Raw genomic sequence first — 16,469 nt, 5'->3', positions numbered from 1 at the left:
TCCTTAGAGAGTATGCAAAAAAGGACTCAGTTTGTTATGTTTTTAAAAAGCAGAAAGCCTAAAAATATAAATAAAACCTTACTGGTGAAAGGATAAATATTGGATAATGTCGAATCTTTCAATTAATTATAACTATCTACTATGTGTAGGATTATTCTAAAAATAAAATTTTTGTTCTCTTACAAAATATATACTAACATTCATTAGATCGCTCGAACTAAACCGAAATGAAAGCTTTAACAACCATTTATATCATTTTCTACGGGGTATTGTATTCTAACTAAACATGTAAAATGAATGAGAATAGGATGAAGAAAACTAAGTAATACTTGAATAATTGGTGTAAAATGAGTTTGAAGGTTGGGACCTCTAATATATAGAATCCCCAATGATTTTTTTTCTTTAAAAAAAATAGAAAAAAAAATAGATAGTGCAAATAATTTTGGCAGAAAAAGTAATGTTCAGCTAGTTTTTAACAGGTGTTTGACTAAGTTCTTTTTCGAGGTTGCAAGCTTCTCAGTACAAATTTTTTGAATTTAAAAAGAAGTGTTTGTCTAGGAAATGTTTAATTTATTGGTAGCCAGATTTGTTAAGAGAGATGTTCGGCTACCATTACTAAATTTGCATGCAGGTAGCCAAACTTTAAACTTAAACACCAAGCTTTGTCATAAGTAAAATGTTAGTCTTTTCCAAAACTAATAAAAAACAACTCATGGCATATAAGTAAAATCTTCGGCTGCCTGCAAATTTCATTTTTCTCTACAAAACTATTACTTTTTGTCGATTGCAAACATCATCTTCATATTCAAAACCTTATAACAAACATCAAAAACTTGAATCCCAAGGCTTTGTTATAAGCAAATATCATCCTCGAATTAGTTCAAAATTACTTTCAAGAGGTGATTAAGAATCCGGGCGTGCTTCATAGCCAACTGGATGTAAGTATTCTGGATTTGTAAGGCTTGCTAACTTTATTTATTGTAAACAGATTTCCAAACCTTGATCTTTGATCTAAAAAGAAACCAAATAGGGTTGTCTGTTTGAGGCAGCTAAAGAATTCGTTATATTAAAACGATACAAAAGACCATGATAGTTGGATTTCGTTACAATTAAATCTTAGCGAAGCAAAATCGCTTACCATCGTGATTAGCGATTAGTGCAGTTGTGTTAGTTGGATTCGAGTAGGGCCAGTAGCCCCCCTTTTTTGAAAGTTGGCAAGTTGGATATTCTTCTCTTTCGTTGAGAAATAAAGTAAATCCCGGTTTTCGGAATTGCTGCCTGTTACGCAACCAATCAATCAAGAAGATGGGATTGTGTAACAGCACAATTGGAGATTCAGAAAGGGTCAATCGGTGGAGATTAACAGGCATTGTTGCTCTCAGAGATTGCAAATTAAAGGTTTCCATTTTCTCATCACTCAATTCATTCAAAGATCGAAGATTGTTTTATTTGTTTGTTAGGAATTGAAATTGGGTTTTGTCTGAATACCTAGATTATATTCTGCTCATCTCAAATTGTTCCCCTTTTTCAGTTTTGTTATAGAGATTATGATACACTAAAAGGGAAAAAAGAATTCTGATTTTTTTTTCATAGCAATCTTTTATAGTCATTTCATTTGCCATGTTTCATTTTAGCATAATCAGTGGGTAATTAAAATGTATTTCTGAAAACAGATATTTCCAAACCAAGTTCTTGAGTTGGAGGCTTCTGTACGAACTCTCGACTTGACAAACAACAAAATAGGTACCTACATTTCTCCTTCTTCTGCTTTGGAAGTGCTATTTGCACAATTATTAGTAGTATCATTGGTATTCGCCAAAATCAAAAACTTTTTGCGGCGGAGTTTTATATGTATAGATGATTTGCTCATTAAGCATCTTGTGTGGTATAATTGTCATTGTTATCTGACTAAGGTGTAAGTAATGTTGTCTATAATGTACCATACTCATCCTCTACAACTTAATGGTATCCTCTGCAGATGACGTTCCAAAGGAAATCGATAAGTTAATTAACATCCAAAGACTGGTTAGACTATTTCCTGTGACGACTTGGTTTGTTTTCGTAGACATGATTGGAACCATTTATGCATTCGAATTGATTATGTAATACTCATAGTAAGGTGATTTGTCTTTCAGATTTTAGCTGATAATCATATCGAGCGCCTCCCAGTGAATTTGGGGAAACTCGAATCTCTAAAAATGCTTACCCTGGACGGGAATCGGTTAACCTCCTTGCCCGATGAATGTAATTTTCTGCCTTAAAATTATGCTTTGGTCCGGTTTGTCTTTCCTTGATCATTTTCGTATGTTTACCTTATCTTCTAGTATTACATTTGCTTGAAGAATATAGTATCATTCTTTCTTTCTCAATAAGTCAATAACTCCTATTCACTTTGTCAGTTATGATTTCTAACCATTCTTTTTTTGTTTAGTGGGATTTTTGAGAAAGCTTGAGCAACTCTCAGTCTCCCGGAATTTACTAACAAGCTTGCCTGAAACTATAGGAAGATTGCGCTATGTGAGTATATGTTAGCTACATATAACCAACTAATGATTCTAAATAATCGGCAGTTATGTACTTTTGTCATATGATTCTGCAACTTTATTGATTTACCCAAACCTAGAAGTATATCATGGAAGTTAGCGGAGCAATTTGTTTGTGTTTGAGTTGGTTATGATGTTGGATACTTGCTCCGCTCTTCAAGCGGAGATATGAATATTCAAAATAGCATTAGCTCTATAATCAAGCCGGCTTTCAAACGTGCGCATTACTTGCATTATTTCAGATATCTTATAAGTATTTATTAATCTTAAGTCTAAACTAAAAGAGGTGCTTGGTTTGATAGTGAGCCACAACCTTACACTTAGATTGGGATTGAGTTGATCTTGGAGGCTAACTTTACTCCAATACTATCCTAAAAATAAGTCCAGATCTGAGATGTAGCCTACTTTGGCCCACTTTTAAATCCTGCCCAGCTACTTATATTGTTTCCAATGTGAGTAACCTAGAGGTAAATATAGCATACATACGGATAAACTTACACTTACATATCGTCGATGCTCAGAATATGTGTTACTTATGTATATCAATTCGAGTGGAAGATAACTAAATTGGAATCGTACAGTTAGACTCTACTATTTACGTTCCTGATTAGGTTGCTGTTTTTGGAGTTCTTTTCAAATAAGTTAAACTTCTATAGGATTAGGGGATTACTGTGTTTTGGCTCATAACTGTTAACACTTGCTGTACTTAACGATGATTGTTTGATGACGCAGTTGAAGTTGTTAAATATATCACATAACAAGTTGGAGTCTCTACCAGATTCAATTGGGGGTTGCTTCTCATTGGAAGAATTACAAGCAAATGGTTCTTTCTTCTCTGTTTCTTCTATTTTAAGTAGTGCATTTTTCATTTCTATTTCTCTGATTTGGCTACATTCTTCGTGATACTATCAACGGAGGACTTTGATATGGTATCTTTTTCAATATTCTAATACTGAAGTACCGCGTTGTATCTGTACCGAGATAAAATGGTTAATTGCAACAAATTCAGTGGCTAGATTACAGTTAACAAATGCACTCTAGACTAAACATCATATCATAAATAATGAGGGATCTCTGGTCGTCCTTGGACTTTTCGTCCTAATTTACTGCTTTGCCATGCTTCTGTACTTCTATTTATGCTAGATTACTATACAACGGCCTTAACTGTTTTCACTTAGTGGATCTTTTGGTTTTATACTTGTTTTTTTCTGAAGTTTCAGTTTTTCTGTTGTATTATTGCAGACAATTCTATTAAACATCTGCCGCTGTCTATTTGCAACCTCAACTGCTTAAAGTCACTCTGCATGGACAATAACAATGTTTCTCAGGTACAGATTTCTACTGAGATAGTTTGATCCAATATTTGCTTATGGCTATCTTATACAGATTCCCAGGTAATATCGATTTATTAGAAGATGGCACTTTAGACCTGTATGGCTTTATGCCTGATGCTTCACAAACTCGAGTGGTTATACCTTGTAATTTTTAACATCTATACACCTACATGCGGGGAGTTTTTGTGTGTTTTATGGTTGCCCTTATATCTAATACCTTTCAATCTAACGAATAGATGAATGAGACTTCGAAGATGTGCCGAGGACGCATGACACGTGTTATAGCTAGTAACATTTGATTGCTTAACATGGTTATGCCCTCAACTAACCCTTTTACGGTTTCGATAGAATGGATTGATGTAGATAGCAGGCTTTACCTAGTGGGCACTAAGGGAATTATATCCATGGTGATGTGACACAGATTTCCATATCATGGTTCATTATATTGACTGTACTGTCGAAAGATGAAAATGTTCCTATCAAGTTAAGGAGCTTTATTAGATAAACCTCTACTTGATATACAAAAACACTTGGTGTATTTTCTTCTTCTTTCTCTTTGTTTGGCAGCTTTTGATTTCAGCGTCTCATGCACCTTGAATTACTACTTTTCCATTAATTTTCGTCTAAGTTTCTTTTTAGTCTTCCATAAAGGGCAATATTTCCCCGCAATACAAAATCTTTTCATTTCTGTTGTAGCTTAATCACAATGAGTGGCTTTTATGGTTTCAGTTTTCTTTTGATATATATTATATTTATCTTTGCATTTTGGGACACAGATACCTCAGAATTTATTGAAAGACTGCAAAGCATTGCAGAGCATTTCTCTTCATGGCAATCCCATCTCAATGGATCAGTATCAACAGGCAAGTTCTGCGTTCCGTTCATAACTATTTAAAAACATCATCTTGATCCTTATATTCTCTATCTAAGATTTATTGCTGCTATATAGATGGAAGGATTCCAAGATTTTGAGGAAAGGAGGAAAAAAAAGTTCGACAAGCTTATTGACTCAAACGTTATGATCAGTTCTAAGGGACTTGACGAGGGTATTGATTTGTAAATTGCATAGTTTAATTCCAAGTAAGTATCTTGGCACTGTTCCGTAGTGTAAATTCCATCAGTATATTACTTGTTGCACATTTGGATTACTTTTCATTTTTGGTCCGACTTCAACATCTGCCTGGTTCATTACAGAAAGAAGAATCTGTATCTCTAAATGGGATTTGTTTTCCAGAGCTGGGGGTTTCCATGAAGTTCAACATTAGCCACCTTCCTAAAACTGTACATCGTGCATTGTTGTTGTATATCTGTTGATTTGGCCCTATAGTTACAGCTAGCTCTATTTAATGAAATCTGTATTTGTAATTCTTTTGTAAGAATCATTCTTCCCCTCCATGCATAAGTGCAAGAATGTAAAAATCAGACAGCGTAAAGGCTAGGTTATGACATCTGGAGCCATAAAAAAATGTAGCATCATCAACATTCAATTGTTTGTAGAAACGTTTCTGAAGTGTCAAGTTAAATTTGGGGAGTCCCAGCAGAACATTCTATAATTCTGAAAAAGCAAAAAAATGATCTAGAATTACCGTTATTGCTGTTATTCAAAGGTACCCAGCCTGATCAAAGTTCTCGGATGACCCAACTGCGATGCCAGCCTGAGTTCAACCCTGAATGCAATTTTGCTAGTTTTACGTGATAACATTCTGGACACGTAAAATCTAAGATACGATGAGCAGCTTATATCCAATTGACATTTTTTTTCGAGATCTGGGCTCTTCTAATCTTGGTGAATTTCAAGAATAAAAATCGTGCTAATCTTTAAGTATTAGTCCAAGAATTGTTTGTATGTACATTGTGCAATGTTAAAAATCCTACAAATATTGCATCTCCGAAAATTCATAGGGTATTTTTGAGTTAATTTGGGAGAGTTTAACTTAAAGGTAGTAGTACCCAGACTGGTTGTCTGACACAATGCCACGTATGTCAGCCTGCAATCTTCAATGCAATTTCCTGCTAGTTTCACGTAAACTAAAAGATGATACCAAGTTACCAACTGGTCCTTTTTCTTAAATACTGGGATTTAGTAAGATAGAGTTCTAGTCTTCTTCTTTTTTCCGTACCACTGACGCAACGCCACATATTTATCTCGAGAGCATGTATTGATTGAACTGATTTGACTCATCGACCATACAGAGTACAGGTGTAAATACATACTCACACTCCACCACCATGCAGCACACTATCTATCCGTTGGAAATTAAAGGTGTATTTATTAATCTTCCTCGTCATCTAACAACCTTTCGATTTCCGTTACTTAACAGTGTTTTAAGAACGGACCAGACCGGCCGGTCCAACCGTTAAACCAGTGAACCAATAGAAAAACTGGACTGGTCGATAGTGAACCAGTCACTAACTGCACCAAAATACCGTCGAACCGTATGAACCGTCCGGTCCAACCAGTGAACCGTTGACTCAGTTGGGTTTTAACTGGTTCACCCGGTGTCTCTGTCAAAGTTTCGACAAGAAAAATTCCTTAGTAATATCTTTAGAAACACTAATTAGTCACAAACGTGATCTTGATGGAAACCCAAATGTAAAATCAAATAGAATTACATTAACGCTACAGATTAAGAAAAAGAGAAATCAATCATCTTTTTAAATAGAATCATTTTCTCCACTCATCTTTGATATAAAATCGTTAAGGAGTTTAATAATAAATCTTTGAATCTTCTAAGGTGTAGTTCTGCTTGATAGAGAGAGAGTTGTGGAGAGCATGGAAGAGATGTGTCGTCGGTTAAAACTAGGGAGATATGTTTTAGACTAAAATTTAGGGTTTCATGCGCGGACAGTGTAATAAGTTAACATAAAAGGGGCAAAGATGGAGTGAATAAAATGAAAGACTTGGGTTATTAATTCAAACTAGCCTGGCACTAGTCACGACTCACGCCCATCCCCTAATACTAGACCATTTATTCATCCCTTCTAACCTAACCTATCAGTCCTTCTTGTAGTTATTTATATGTTGACCCACTAACCCAGATTGGACCAGATTGTTGACCCTAACCCAATAACTTTTTCAGTTGATCTCCGATCCGGTTTTCAAAACATTGCAAATTAACACCATGAATAAAAAGACAAAGCATGCACGCATGTAAAGGTGTTGGGACCCTGTTTTCCGTGAAACATCTGCTTGGTAATCAAACCAACTGACACTTGCTTTGAGATTACAGTAATTATAAGATGTGGGAACTCAATTCAGAAGACCAGTGTTACACCGGATGAAGTTGTTGGAATCTTGCAATAATAGAAGAAACGTCAGATTATCAAACAATAAATATAAAGATCCGTATCAAACAATTCTACCACGAACAAATTGATGAGAGCAGAATCACAGGTTCAACAAGCTGTCCTTAAGACATTAGTTCGCGGGTATAATATGAAGTAATGCAAACCCCAACGTGCGAAGATGTGTCCAGGATAAGACTGCCCGATATAACTTGAGTTAGCACAATACAAGTTACCCACTCTTGAACTCAGCAACAAGGATGGAAGTAAAACGCCGCACAAAAAATAATAATAAGAAGAAAAGTAGACCTAGAGATAGTCGCTGGTTATATGTTTTGAAAACAGAATTTCGGGTCATATTTATAGGATGAGATACTTGCAAATCAAGTTAGGTTTTTCTTTTCTTCAAAAACAAGTAAAACTCGTAAAATGAATTTCCCACAAATAAAACTCTTAAGAAAATATTTTTGGAATTAATTTTCTAAAGAAAAATTCGCCAAAAATAAAAACGAGTAGAAGAGGAACTTAGTGCATGGGTCGAAACATGTATTTTTCGCCCCACCTGCTCCACCCACATTGTTTTACAAAATATCCATGAGCACATGGTTATATAGTGGAGCACCACTTTAGTTTTCCACAATGTGGGACTAAAGGTTCAATTTCATTCACTAAAAAATGAGTGAGTATCCTTAGACCCTTAGGTCATGAGATCAAACCACACCAAGACCAAATATCCATTTATTAAATAACTCATTTTCTCCAACAATCCCCCACATGAATGAAATCTCGGTAAACACAGAAAAATCAGAGTACGGGAAATACCATTTAGGCAAAGGTGTCCATAAGGTCTTGAACCTTGCTTACCGGAACTACTAGCTAGACAGTGAACGCGATGTCTTGAACTGCTAGCGTTTATTTTAATTCTAATAATATCCACGCATGATATCCTCCAAGTGTTGCTAAGTTCGTGCCGTTTTGTCCATTTTGTCCCTGGACATATCCTGTTTCTCAGAATGCTCTAGAGAATCGGCTTCATTCTCATAGGAAGTGACCCACTTCCTCATTCAGATAGGTGAGTTCCATCAAGAATGTTTACTACTACACCCCACTTCAATATTAAATTGAAACTATAGAACTCATTAAGACTTAATTAAAAGTCATCCTCCACATGCAGTCACACTATCACATCAACACCATAGGGAAGGGACAGAGAATGAAATTCTCTGATAGTATTTACCTTTAACCACCACAAATTAGTTGTCTCATTCGAAACCTTGATCTTGGGATCTCCAGTCAGCAAGGTTGAGTATCCTTCATGACAAGTTTAATTATTTGAGCCTAAGCCCCATCCCCTTCGATGCTTTATTAACTATCTCCTTGGACAAACCTTTCGTCAAAGGGTCCGCGATATTCTCCTTGGACATTGTCCAATCTATGGAAATAACGCCTGTTGAGATTAGTAATTGTAAAGAATCATGTCTTCTACGCATATGTATAGACTTTCCATTGTATAAGCTATTTTTAGCTTTACCTATTGCAGATTTGCTGTCACAATGTATAGATATAGCTGGGACAGGCCTATGCCAGAGAGGAATATCTTCTAAAAAGTTTCTAGGGCATTCGGCCTCCTCTCCTGCTTTATCTAACGCAATAAACTCCGACTCCATAGTTGAGTTAAACTAGTATTGTATTTGATATGAAAGGTATTGTAGTTAATCTAGTATTGTATTGTAGTTGAGGAATATCTTCTAAAAAATCCTTTAGTCATCCTCTCCTGCTTTATCTAATCAAAGGTATTGTATTTGATATGAAACCTTGGACCACACATGGCCCAGATGGCTTCCCTCCCGGATTTTATCAAATCATGTGGGATTGTGTTGGTAATGATCTTATTAATATGGTGTAGGCTTTCTTTCACAGTAAATATATTCTTAAACAGATAAATCATAATTTTCTTTCTTTAATCCCTAAAACCAACTGTCCTAAGAATGTTGTAGACTTTAGAGTTTAGACCAATAAGCCTATACAACACTTCTTATAAAGTGATTTCAAAACTTCTGGCTGCTAGAGTTAAACTAGTCATTGACAAAACTATTACACCCTATCAAACGACTTTTATGTCTGGGAGGAGTATCACAGATAACATTGTAGTGGCTCATGAACTAGTTGATTCTATGAAGAAAAATAAAAACAAAAATGGTTGGATGACTGTTAAATTAGACATGTCCAAGGCTTTTGACAGAATAGAGTGGAAATTTCTTCTGAGGACTTTAAAAAATCTAGGAATATGTGATGACTTTTGTAACATGATTAACCAGTGCACAAGTACGGAGTCCACCTCCATCCTTTTGAATGGCTCCCGGGGAGAGATTTTCACCCCCCAGAGAGGTTTAAGGAAGGGAGACCCTCTTTATCCTTATCTCTTCATAATGTGTATGGAATCCTTGTCCAGAGCTTTACTGAAAGCTGAACAAGATAAGCTTATTCATGACATCAAAATAAACAAACATTATCCTGCTGTTTTACATCTTTTCTTTGCAGGTGATTGCTTGATATTTTGCAAGGCCAATACTTCAGAAGCTAAGCATTTGGCCAGAATAATTGAGGAATTCAGCAAGTTCTCAGGTCAGTCTGTTAACTTCCAAAAATCTGGGATATCCTTTAGCAAGGGTGTCGGCAACAATGTCAAGAATGATATTTCGAACATCTTGAACATTAAGAAACTAGCTCTCAATGAGAAGTACCTAGGGGTTCCTCTACTCTTGTAGAGGAGTAAAGTTCAGTCCTTTAGTCCCCTTGTAGAAAGACTTGCTTGTTGGAAGTCTTTATTCCTAAACCAACCTGACCGGACCATTGTTTCTCAGTCTGTTCTTTGAAGTTTGGCAACTCACCATTTGTCCGTTTTCCAAATTCCTAAAAAACTAACAGACAAAATTGATTCCATCCAGATGAGATTCTGGTGGAATAAGAAAAAATGTGTTTAAGGTATTTACTTGAAAAGATGGGAGAGAGTATCTCAACCTAGAGATTAGGTGGCATGAATATTAAGCAAACTGCAGTAATGAACAAGGCCTTACTTGCTAAACTTGCTTGGAGAATGAAGCATTCTCCTAATGATTTGTAGGTAAAAATTCAGAAAGGTAAGTATTTCAACAATTTTGATCCTATCTCTGACTCGGTAAGCACTAATGGCAGCTGGATTTGGAAAGGTATCTGGGAAGGTATGGAAATTTTGAAACAATTCTCTTGTTGGGAAGTAGGTAATGGTGAGAAAATTCATATTTGGAAAGATAGATGGGTTTCATCTATCCCCACTACCCTTAATACTCAAAATTGGTCTTCTAATATGGTTTATGTTTCTCAGTTGATTGATCAAAATTCTGGAAGCTGGAATTTTCATGTATTACGTTCTTTGTTTTTAATGACACTGTTAAAAAAGTCATAGAGATCAGATTCCCTTTTGTGGGGAAGATCACCTGAGATGGCTCCCTAGCTCTAACGGGTTATTTTCTATAAATTCAGCATATAAAGTCATTTTGAATTGTAGAAATTCTGAAATAGGCATAAGCAATCAAAGCCAAATCTCCTTGAGGGAATTCTGGAAAAACAACTCTGTCCCCAAAACATTCTCCATTTTCTATGGAAATGTATTCAACAATGCCTTCCTACTGGTGAAAAATTATCTAGATTTTGCCCCAATACTAATACTCATTGTCCTTTTTGTAACAATGGCATGGATAGTTTGCAACAGATTTTTTTGGATTGCCCATTTTCTAGGAATGTCTGAAGAGCTATCGATATTGATTTAGATAATGATGTTTCTAATATTGATTTGTATGATGTGATTGTTTCAATCCATACAAAGATTTAACCAGTTTACAAACTTTCTTTTCACATGATTTAACTACAAATCCCTCAGGTTGTTCCATATAAATTTCTTCATCTAATTCACCATTAAGAAACGTTGTCTTTACATCCATTTGTTGTATCTCTAGATTATGGACAGAAGCTATAGCAATTAACATCCTAATGGAGTTAATTCTACTCACTGGTGAATATGTGTCAAAGAAATCTATACCTTCTATTTGTCTGTAGCCTTTATCTACCAGCCTAGCCTTGTATTTTTCTATAGTTCCATCTATCTTACGTTTTCTATTGAAAATCCATTTACAACCTATGGCCTTACACCCTGGAGGTAAATCTACAAGTTCAAAAGTACCGTTTTCTCGAAGGGAATCCATTTCACTAATGGAAGCTTCTTTCCACCATGGAGCTTCTGGACAAGTCATGGCATCTCTATAAGTCTGAGGATCAGACTCGGCTAGGTATGTAATGCAACCAGGATAAGTTTTCTTAGTTTTAGCCCTTTTACCTCTTCTAGGTTCTATTTCTGGTTCATCTTCCGTTAAAGGTAAAGACTGACTAGTTGAAGGCAATTCTAGGGGATCATCAATACATCTCTTACGAGAGTCACGTTTTAAAGGAAAAACATTCTCAAAAAACTCAGCATCCCTAGACTCCATGATAGTATTCAACCCTATGTCAGAAATTTCAGAACTCACAACCATAAAACTATGAGCACTAGAATGCTCAGGATACCCTATAAAAACACAGGTCCTATCTTAGTTGTCTTAGGAGGAGGGATGGACACCTTTGCCAAGCACCCCCGTACTTTGAAGTAAGCATAAGATGGTTGTCTACCTTTCCATAACTCATATGGAGTTTTATCTGATCCTTTAAAGGGTACTCTGTTCAAGATGTAATTGGCTGAGAGGATAGCCTCCCCCCAAAAGTTCAAAGGTAATCCTAAACTAATCAACATGGCATTCATCATATTCTTAAGGGTATGGTTCTTACGTTCAGCTACACCATTGGATTGAGGTGAATAAGGGGCTGTAGTTTCATGTATTATGCCATGTTCTTCGCAGAAATTTCCAATAGGAATTTCATATTCACCATCACGATCAAACCTAAAAGTTTTAATGGTAGCATTCAATTGGTTTTCAATTTCACATTTATAAATCTTAAAGGCTTCTAAGGCATCGTCCTTCCCTCTAAGCAAATAAACATGACAATACCTCGTACAATCATCTATAAAAGTGACAAACCATTTCTTACCACCTCTAGTTTGAAATGACTTCATGTCAACTAGGTCTGAATGGATTAACTCTAAGGGTTTAGTGTTTCTATGGACATTCTTACTGAATGATTTCTTAGCATGCTTAGATTCTACGCAAATCTCACACTTATGACTTTTATCTAAAGTGAATTTGGGTATGCATCCTACGCTTGCCAGTTTATGCATTGATTTGTAATTTACATGACCAAGTCTACCATGCCAAACATTCGATGACACACTCATGTAAGCAGAAGAATCATTCAATTTCACTTCAGGACAGGTTACATTAAGTTTATAAAGACCCTCAGTCTTATAACCCTTACCCACATAATCATTGCTCTTAGTTACTATAAGTTTTCCTGACTCAATTGAAACTTTAAAACCCTTATCATCTAAAACATAACAAGAAACAAGATTTTTGCAGATGTCTGGAACATGAAGAACTTCATTCAATGTGAGAGTCTTTCCAGATGTGAGCTTCAGACCGACCTTTCCTTTTCCTGCAACCTCTGATGCAGATGATTACCCATATAGAGTTTCTTGCCTTCCCCTACCCTCTGGTAGGAGGTGAATAGATCTTTGTTCCCACAAACATGCTTGGTAGCTCCAGAGTATACCCACCAGTCCATCACATTGGTCACCAAATTAACTTCAGACACTACAGCAGAAAACTCGTCCTTGTTCTTTTCAACCAAGTTAGCATTATCCTTCTTGTCCTTACGATGTCTACAGTGAACTGCCATATGGCCAGTTACTCCACACGCATAACAAGCACCCTTAATTTTAGTAATGCTAGACTCTGGTTTTCGAAACATACCTTTATTGGGAGGACCACGCTTAGAGTTACGATTGTTACTCTCACATTTTCCAGCTTTGGAAGATCTGTGTTCAGTCATATGAGCTTTGTTACTCATGTCCCTTGCAGAAGACACGTTCTTGTCCTTGGTGCACAACATCGCTTCCACTTGAATTTTCTTTCCTAATTCAACCATGTTGATCTCGCCAGTTTCATGTCTTAGCTTTTTCTTGTACTCAGACCAAGAAGATGGTAACTTCTCAATTACCGCAGATACTTGAAACGTCTCATCAATGACCATACCTTCAACAAGAATCTCATTAATGATCTGTTGAAATTCGAGGAATTGATCAACAGCAGGCTTATCATTCGTCATCTTGAAGTCCATAAACTTCGCCACCATAAATTTCTTGCTCCCTGCAGTCTAAGCTTGATACTTTGCTTCTAACACAATCCACAAATCATAAGCACTGAAATTTTCTTTAGCATTGTAAAAATCATACATCGCATCTTCCGAACCATTCATGATATGATTTTTCGCCAGAAAATTACACCTCTTGTTATACTCGATCACCTCCTCAGTTAAACCTTTAGCATTCATCAATTCATCATGTGGAACAAGTACATAATCCAGTTCATGATGGCTTAGATAAAATGGCATCTTGGATTTCCATTTCTTGAAATCCTTTCCGTTAAACTTCTGTGGTCTTTCAACGTCGTTCTTTCCCATTGTTACAAGGAATATTAATGTGTTAAGATTGTTGGAATCTTGCAACAATATAAGAAACGTCAGATGTATCAAACAATAAATATAAAGAACCGTATCAAACAACTCTACCACGAACAAATTGATGAGGGAAGAATCACAGGTTCAACAAGCTGTCCTTAACACATTAGTTCGCGGGTATACTCTGAAGTAATGCTAAACCCCAACGTGCGAAGATGTGTCCAGGATAAGACTGCCCGATATAACTTGAGTTAGCACAACGGAAGTTACCCACTCTTGAACTCAGCAACAAGGATGGAAGTAAAACGCTGCACAAAAAATAATAAGAAGAAGAAAAGTAGACCTAGAGATAGTCGCTGGTTGTATGTTTTGAAAACAGAATTTCGAGTCATATTTATGGGATGAGATACTTGCAAATTAAGTTAGTTTTTTTTTTCTTGAAAAACAAGTAAAACTCGTAAAAGGAATTTCCCATAAATAAAACTCTTAAGAAAATATTTTTGGAATTACTTTTCTAAAGAAAAATTCGCCAAAAATAAAAACGAGTAGAAGAGGAACTTGGTGCATCGGTCGAAACATGTATTTTTCGCCCCACCCGCTCCACTCACATTGTTTTACAACATATCCATGAGCACATGGTTATATAGTGGAGCACCTCTTTAGTTTTCCACAATGTGGGACTAAAAGTTCCATTTCATTCACTAAAAAATGAGTGAGTATCCTTAGACTCTTAGAGCATCCACAGTGGGCGAGTATAACCAAATTTATGGGATGAGATCCTAACACAGTGGGACGGAGTAAAGATCAAATTTGGACCAAAGATCAAATTCCAGACCAAATATGGTCGCGACCAAATCCCAAATTCCGATATAGTCGGGCGTAACTTTGAAGTACGTTTGATGCTGGGCGTAAATTTAAAGTACGCTTGTTAACGGGCATAAACCAAATTTACGTATGTTGGTGGGGCGGAATTTAAATTTACGTTTGTTGCGGGCGTAACATAAATTTACGCCTGATGAGACGGACAGAAGAATTCCGCACGTTGCCAGGCGGACACCAAAATTCCGCCTGTCTGGGGCGGACACCAAAATTCCGCCTCTCTGGGGCGGACACCAAAATTCCGCCCCTCTCAAACGGACATTTTTTTTACGCCTCATCAAAATTATGAAACATGAAATGAAAATTTTCGAACGTTAGAATGATAAATTTTTCGAACGTTGGCGTTGGAGATTGCGTAGAAGATTTTTGACCGTTGGTAAGATATTTATATCTTTCGAACGTTTGAAATTGAATGTTAATAACGGGTTTATTTTATACCTATATATACCAGATGAATTCCTTTCACATTTTCATATCATTCGTTTGTATTCGGCAACAAAAAAATAGTATCAGGAAGAAAAAATAGTTTCCCATATTTCAAATCATTTTGAAAATTTTCATCGAATCGTTTTTAATGTCAACACCACGAATAGCAAGAGGTCCAAATTTTACGACAATCGAAGATGTCACGATGTGTAAAATTCATTTATCAATATCTCAAGATCCCGGCGTTGGAGCCGATCAATCAGAGATTGCGTTGTGGACTCGTATCAAGGATGATATTGAAGCTCATTTACCGGATAAACCAGAGCGGTCTTGGAGTTCCTGGCAAAAACGATTTCAGGGAATAAGTAAAGAAGTGGCGTTGTTTTCGGCAAAACAGGCGGAAGTGGAAGGTGAATATCATACGGGATGGGGTCCGGAAATGACCGTGAGTATTCTCTCTGTTTTGAAACAATTATTTTCTAATATTGAGATGCCCATGAACCTAATTGTTTTTAAAAACATTAACAGCTCGAAGAAGTAAACAAACGGTTTAAGGAATGCAATCATGGAAGAAAATTTAGGCACGAAGAGTGCTACCCAATTGTCATAGAAAATATAAAATATAATCGTCGATCGACTTTTGTTTTTGATACGACGCACGATTTGGATAGTAGCGTGAATACCGAGGAAGATGGCACTCAAGTCGAGTCCGGTAACGACACAGATAAAGGAGACATAGAGAATACATACCTTCGTCAGATGGGAAAAAAAGCAGCTAAACGACTGAAGAAAACCGGGCGAGAGAAATCCAACAGCCAAGAGGAATTGATGGGAATAATTATTACACAGCAAGAAAATTTCAATTCTCATTACCGGGAACAATCAAGATTCAAGATGGAACAAAAAAAGGCCGAGTTTGCACAAAAACAAGCTGAGCATGCGGCTAAAATAGCCAAGGAGGTCGCAGACGATGAATTTCGCATCATGATGATGGATCTTTCCAAATTGGATCATGTACAAAAGGAGTACTTCGAACTTCGAAAGGCTTTAATAGTACGGGACAAAAGGAGCCAATTATAATCGTCAAAACGGGATAGTTCGAACCTTAAGTATTAAGTCTAATATAAGTGATAATAGTTTTAGTAGTTTATTTACGTTTTAATATGTATTAATTTTGTCATTAGTCGTATTATTATGTAATATTTGGGATTTAATTTTATCTTCATTTAATTTAATCAACTTTAACTTATTTTGTAACATCTTACTTTAATTTACCAAGTGATGAGTATATGAAATAGAGTTAATACATTTCAATAAAATTATTCGTTAAAATAAAATCACATAATTTTTTCATATGGGA

General features: G+C 36.1%; 1 protein-coding gene across 1 annotated transcript; it reads left to right on the top strand.

Annotated features, from left to right (window-relative positions):
* Positions 1 to 589: 589 nt before the first annotated feature.
* LOC113308199 (plant intracellular Ras-group-related LRR protein 7-like) lies at positions 590 to 5,422 on the top strand. Its single transcript, XM_026556678.1, has 10 exons — positions 590 to 1,398; positions 1,674 to 1,743; positions 1,979 to 2,025; positions 2,136 to 2,244; positions 2,432 to 2,517; positions 3,276 to 3,366; positions 3,786 to 3,871; positions 4,654 to 4,740; positions 4,827 to 4,957; positions 5,072 to 5,422. The coding sequence occupies exons 1-9, from the start codon at positions 1,306 to 1,308 to the stop codon at positions 4,935 to 4,937; spliced, it is 780 nt and encodes a 259-aa protein (XP_026412463.1). The 5' UTR covers positions 590 to 1,305; the 3' UTR covers positions 4,938 to 4,957; positions 5,072 to 5,422.
* The last annotated feature ends 11,047 nt before the right edge of the window (positions 5,423 to 16,469 follow it).

Source organism: Papaver somniferum, chromosome 9 (assembly GCF_003573695.1).
Source record: "Papaver somniferum cultivar HN1 chromosome 9, ASM357369v1, whole genome shotgun sequence".
In the NCBI taxonomy this organism is placed as follows: Eukaryota; Viridiplantae; Streptophyta; class Magnoliopsida; order Ranunculales; family Papaveraceae; genus Papaver; species Papaver somniferum.
This window is presented reverse-complemented; position numbering and strand designations above follow the sequence as displayed.

Bases quoted from the DNA above. Each gene is read 5' to 3' on its own strand.
- LOC113308199 (XM_026556678.1), top strand. From the start codon at position 1,306: ATGGGATTGTGTAACAGCACAATTGGAGATTCAGAAAGGGTCAATCGG. The intron at 1,399-1,673 runs GTTTCCATTTTC...TTCTGAAAACAG, and splicing joins TCAGAGATTGCAAATTAAAG to ATATTTCCAAACCAAGTTCT. The intron at 2,245-2,431 runs GTAATTTTCTGC...TTTTTTGTTTAG, and splicing joins AACCTCCTTGCCCGATGAAT to TGGGATTTTTGAGAAAGCTT.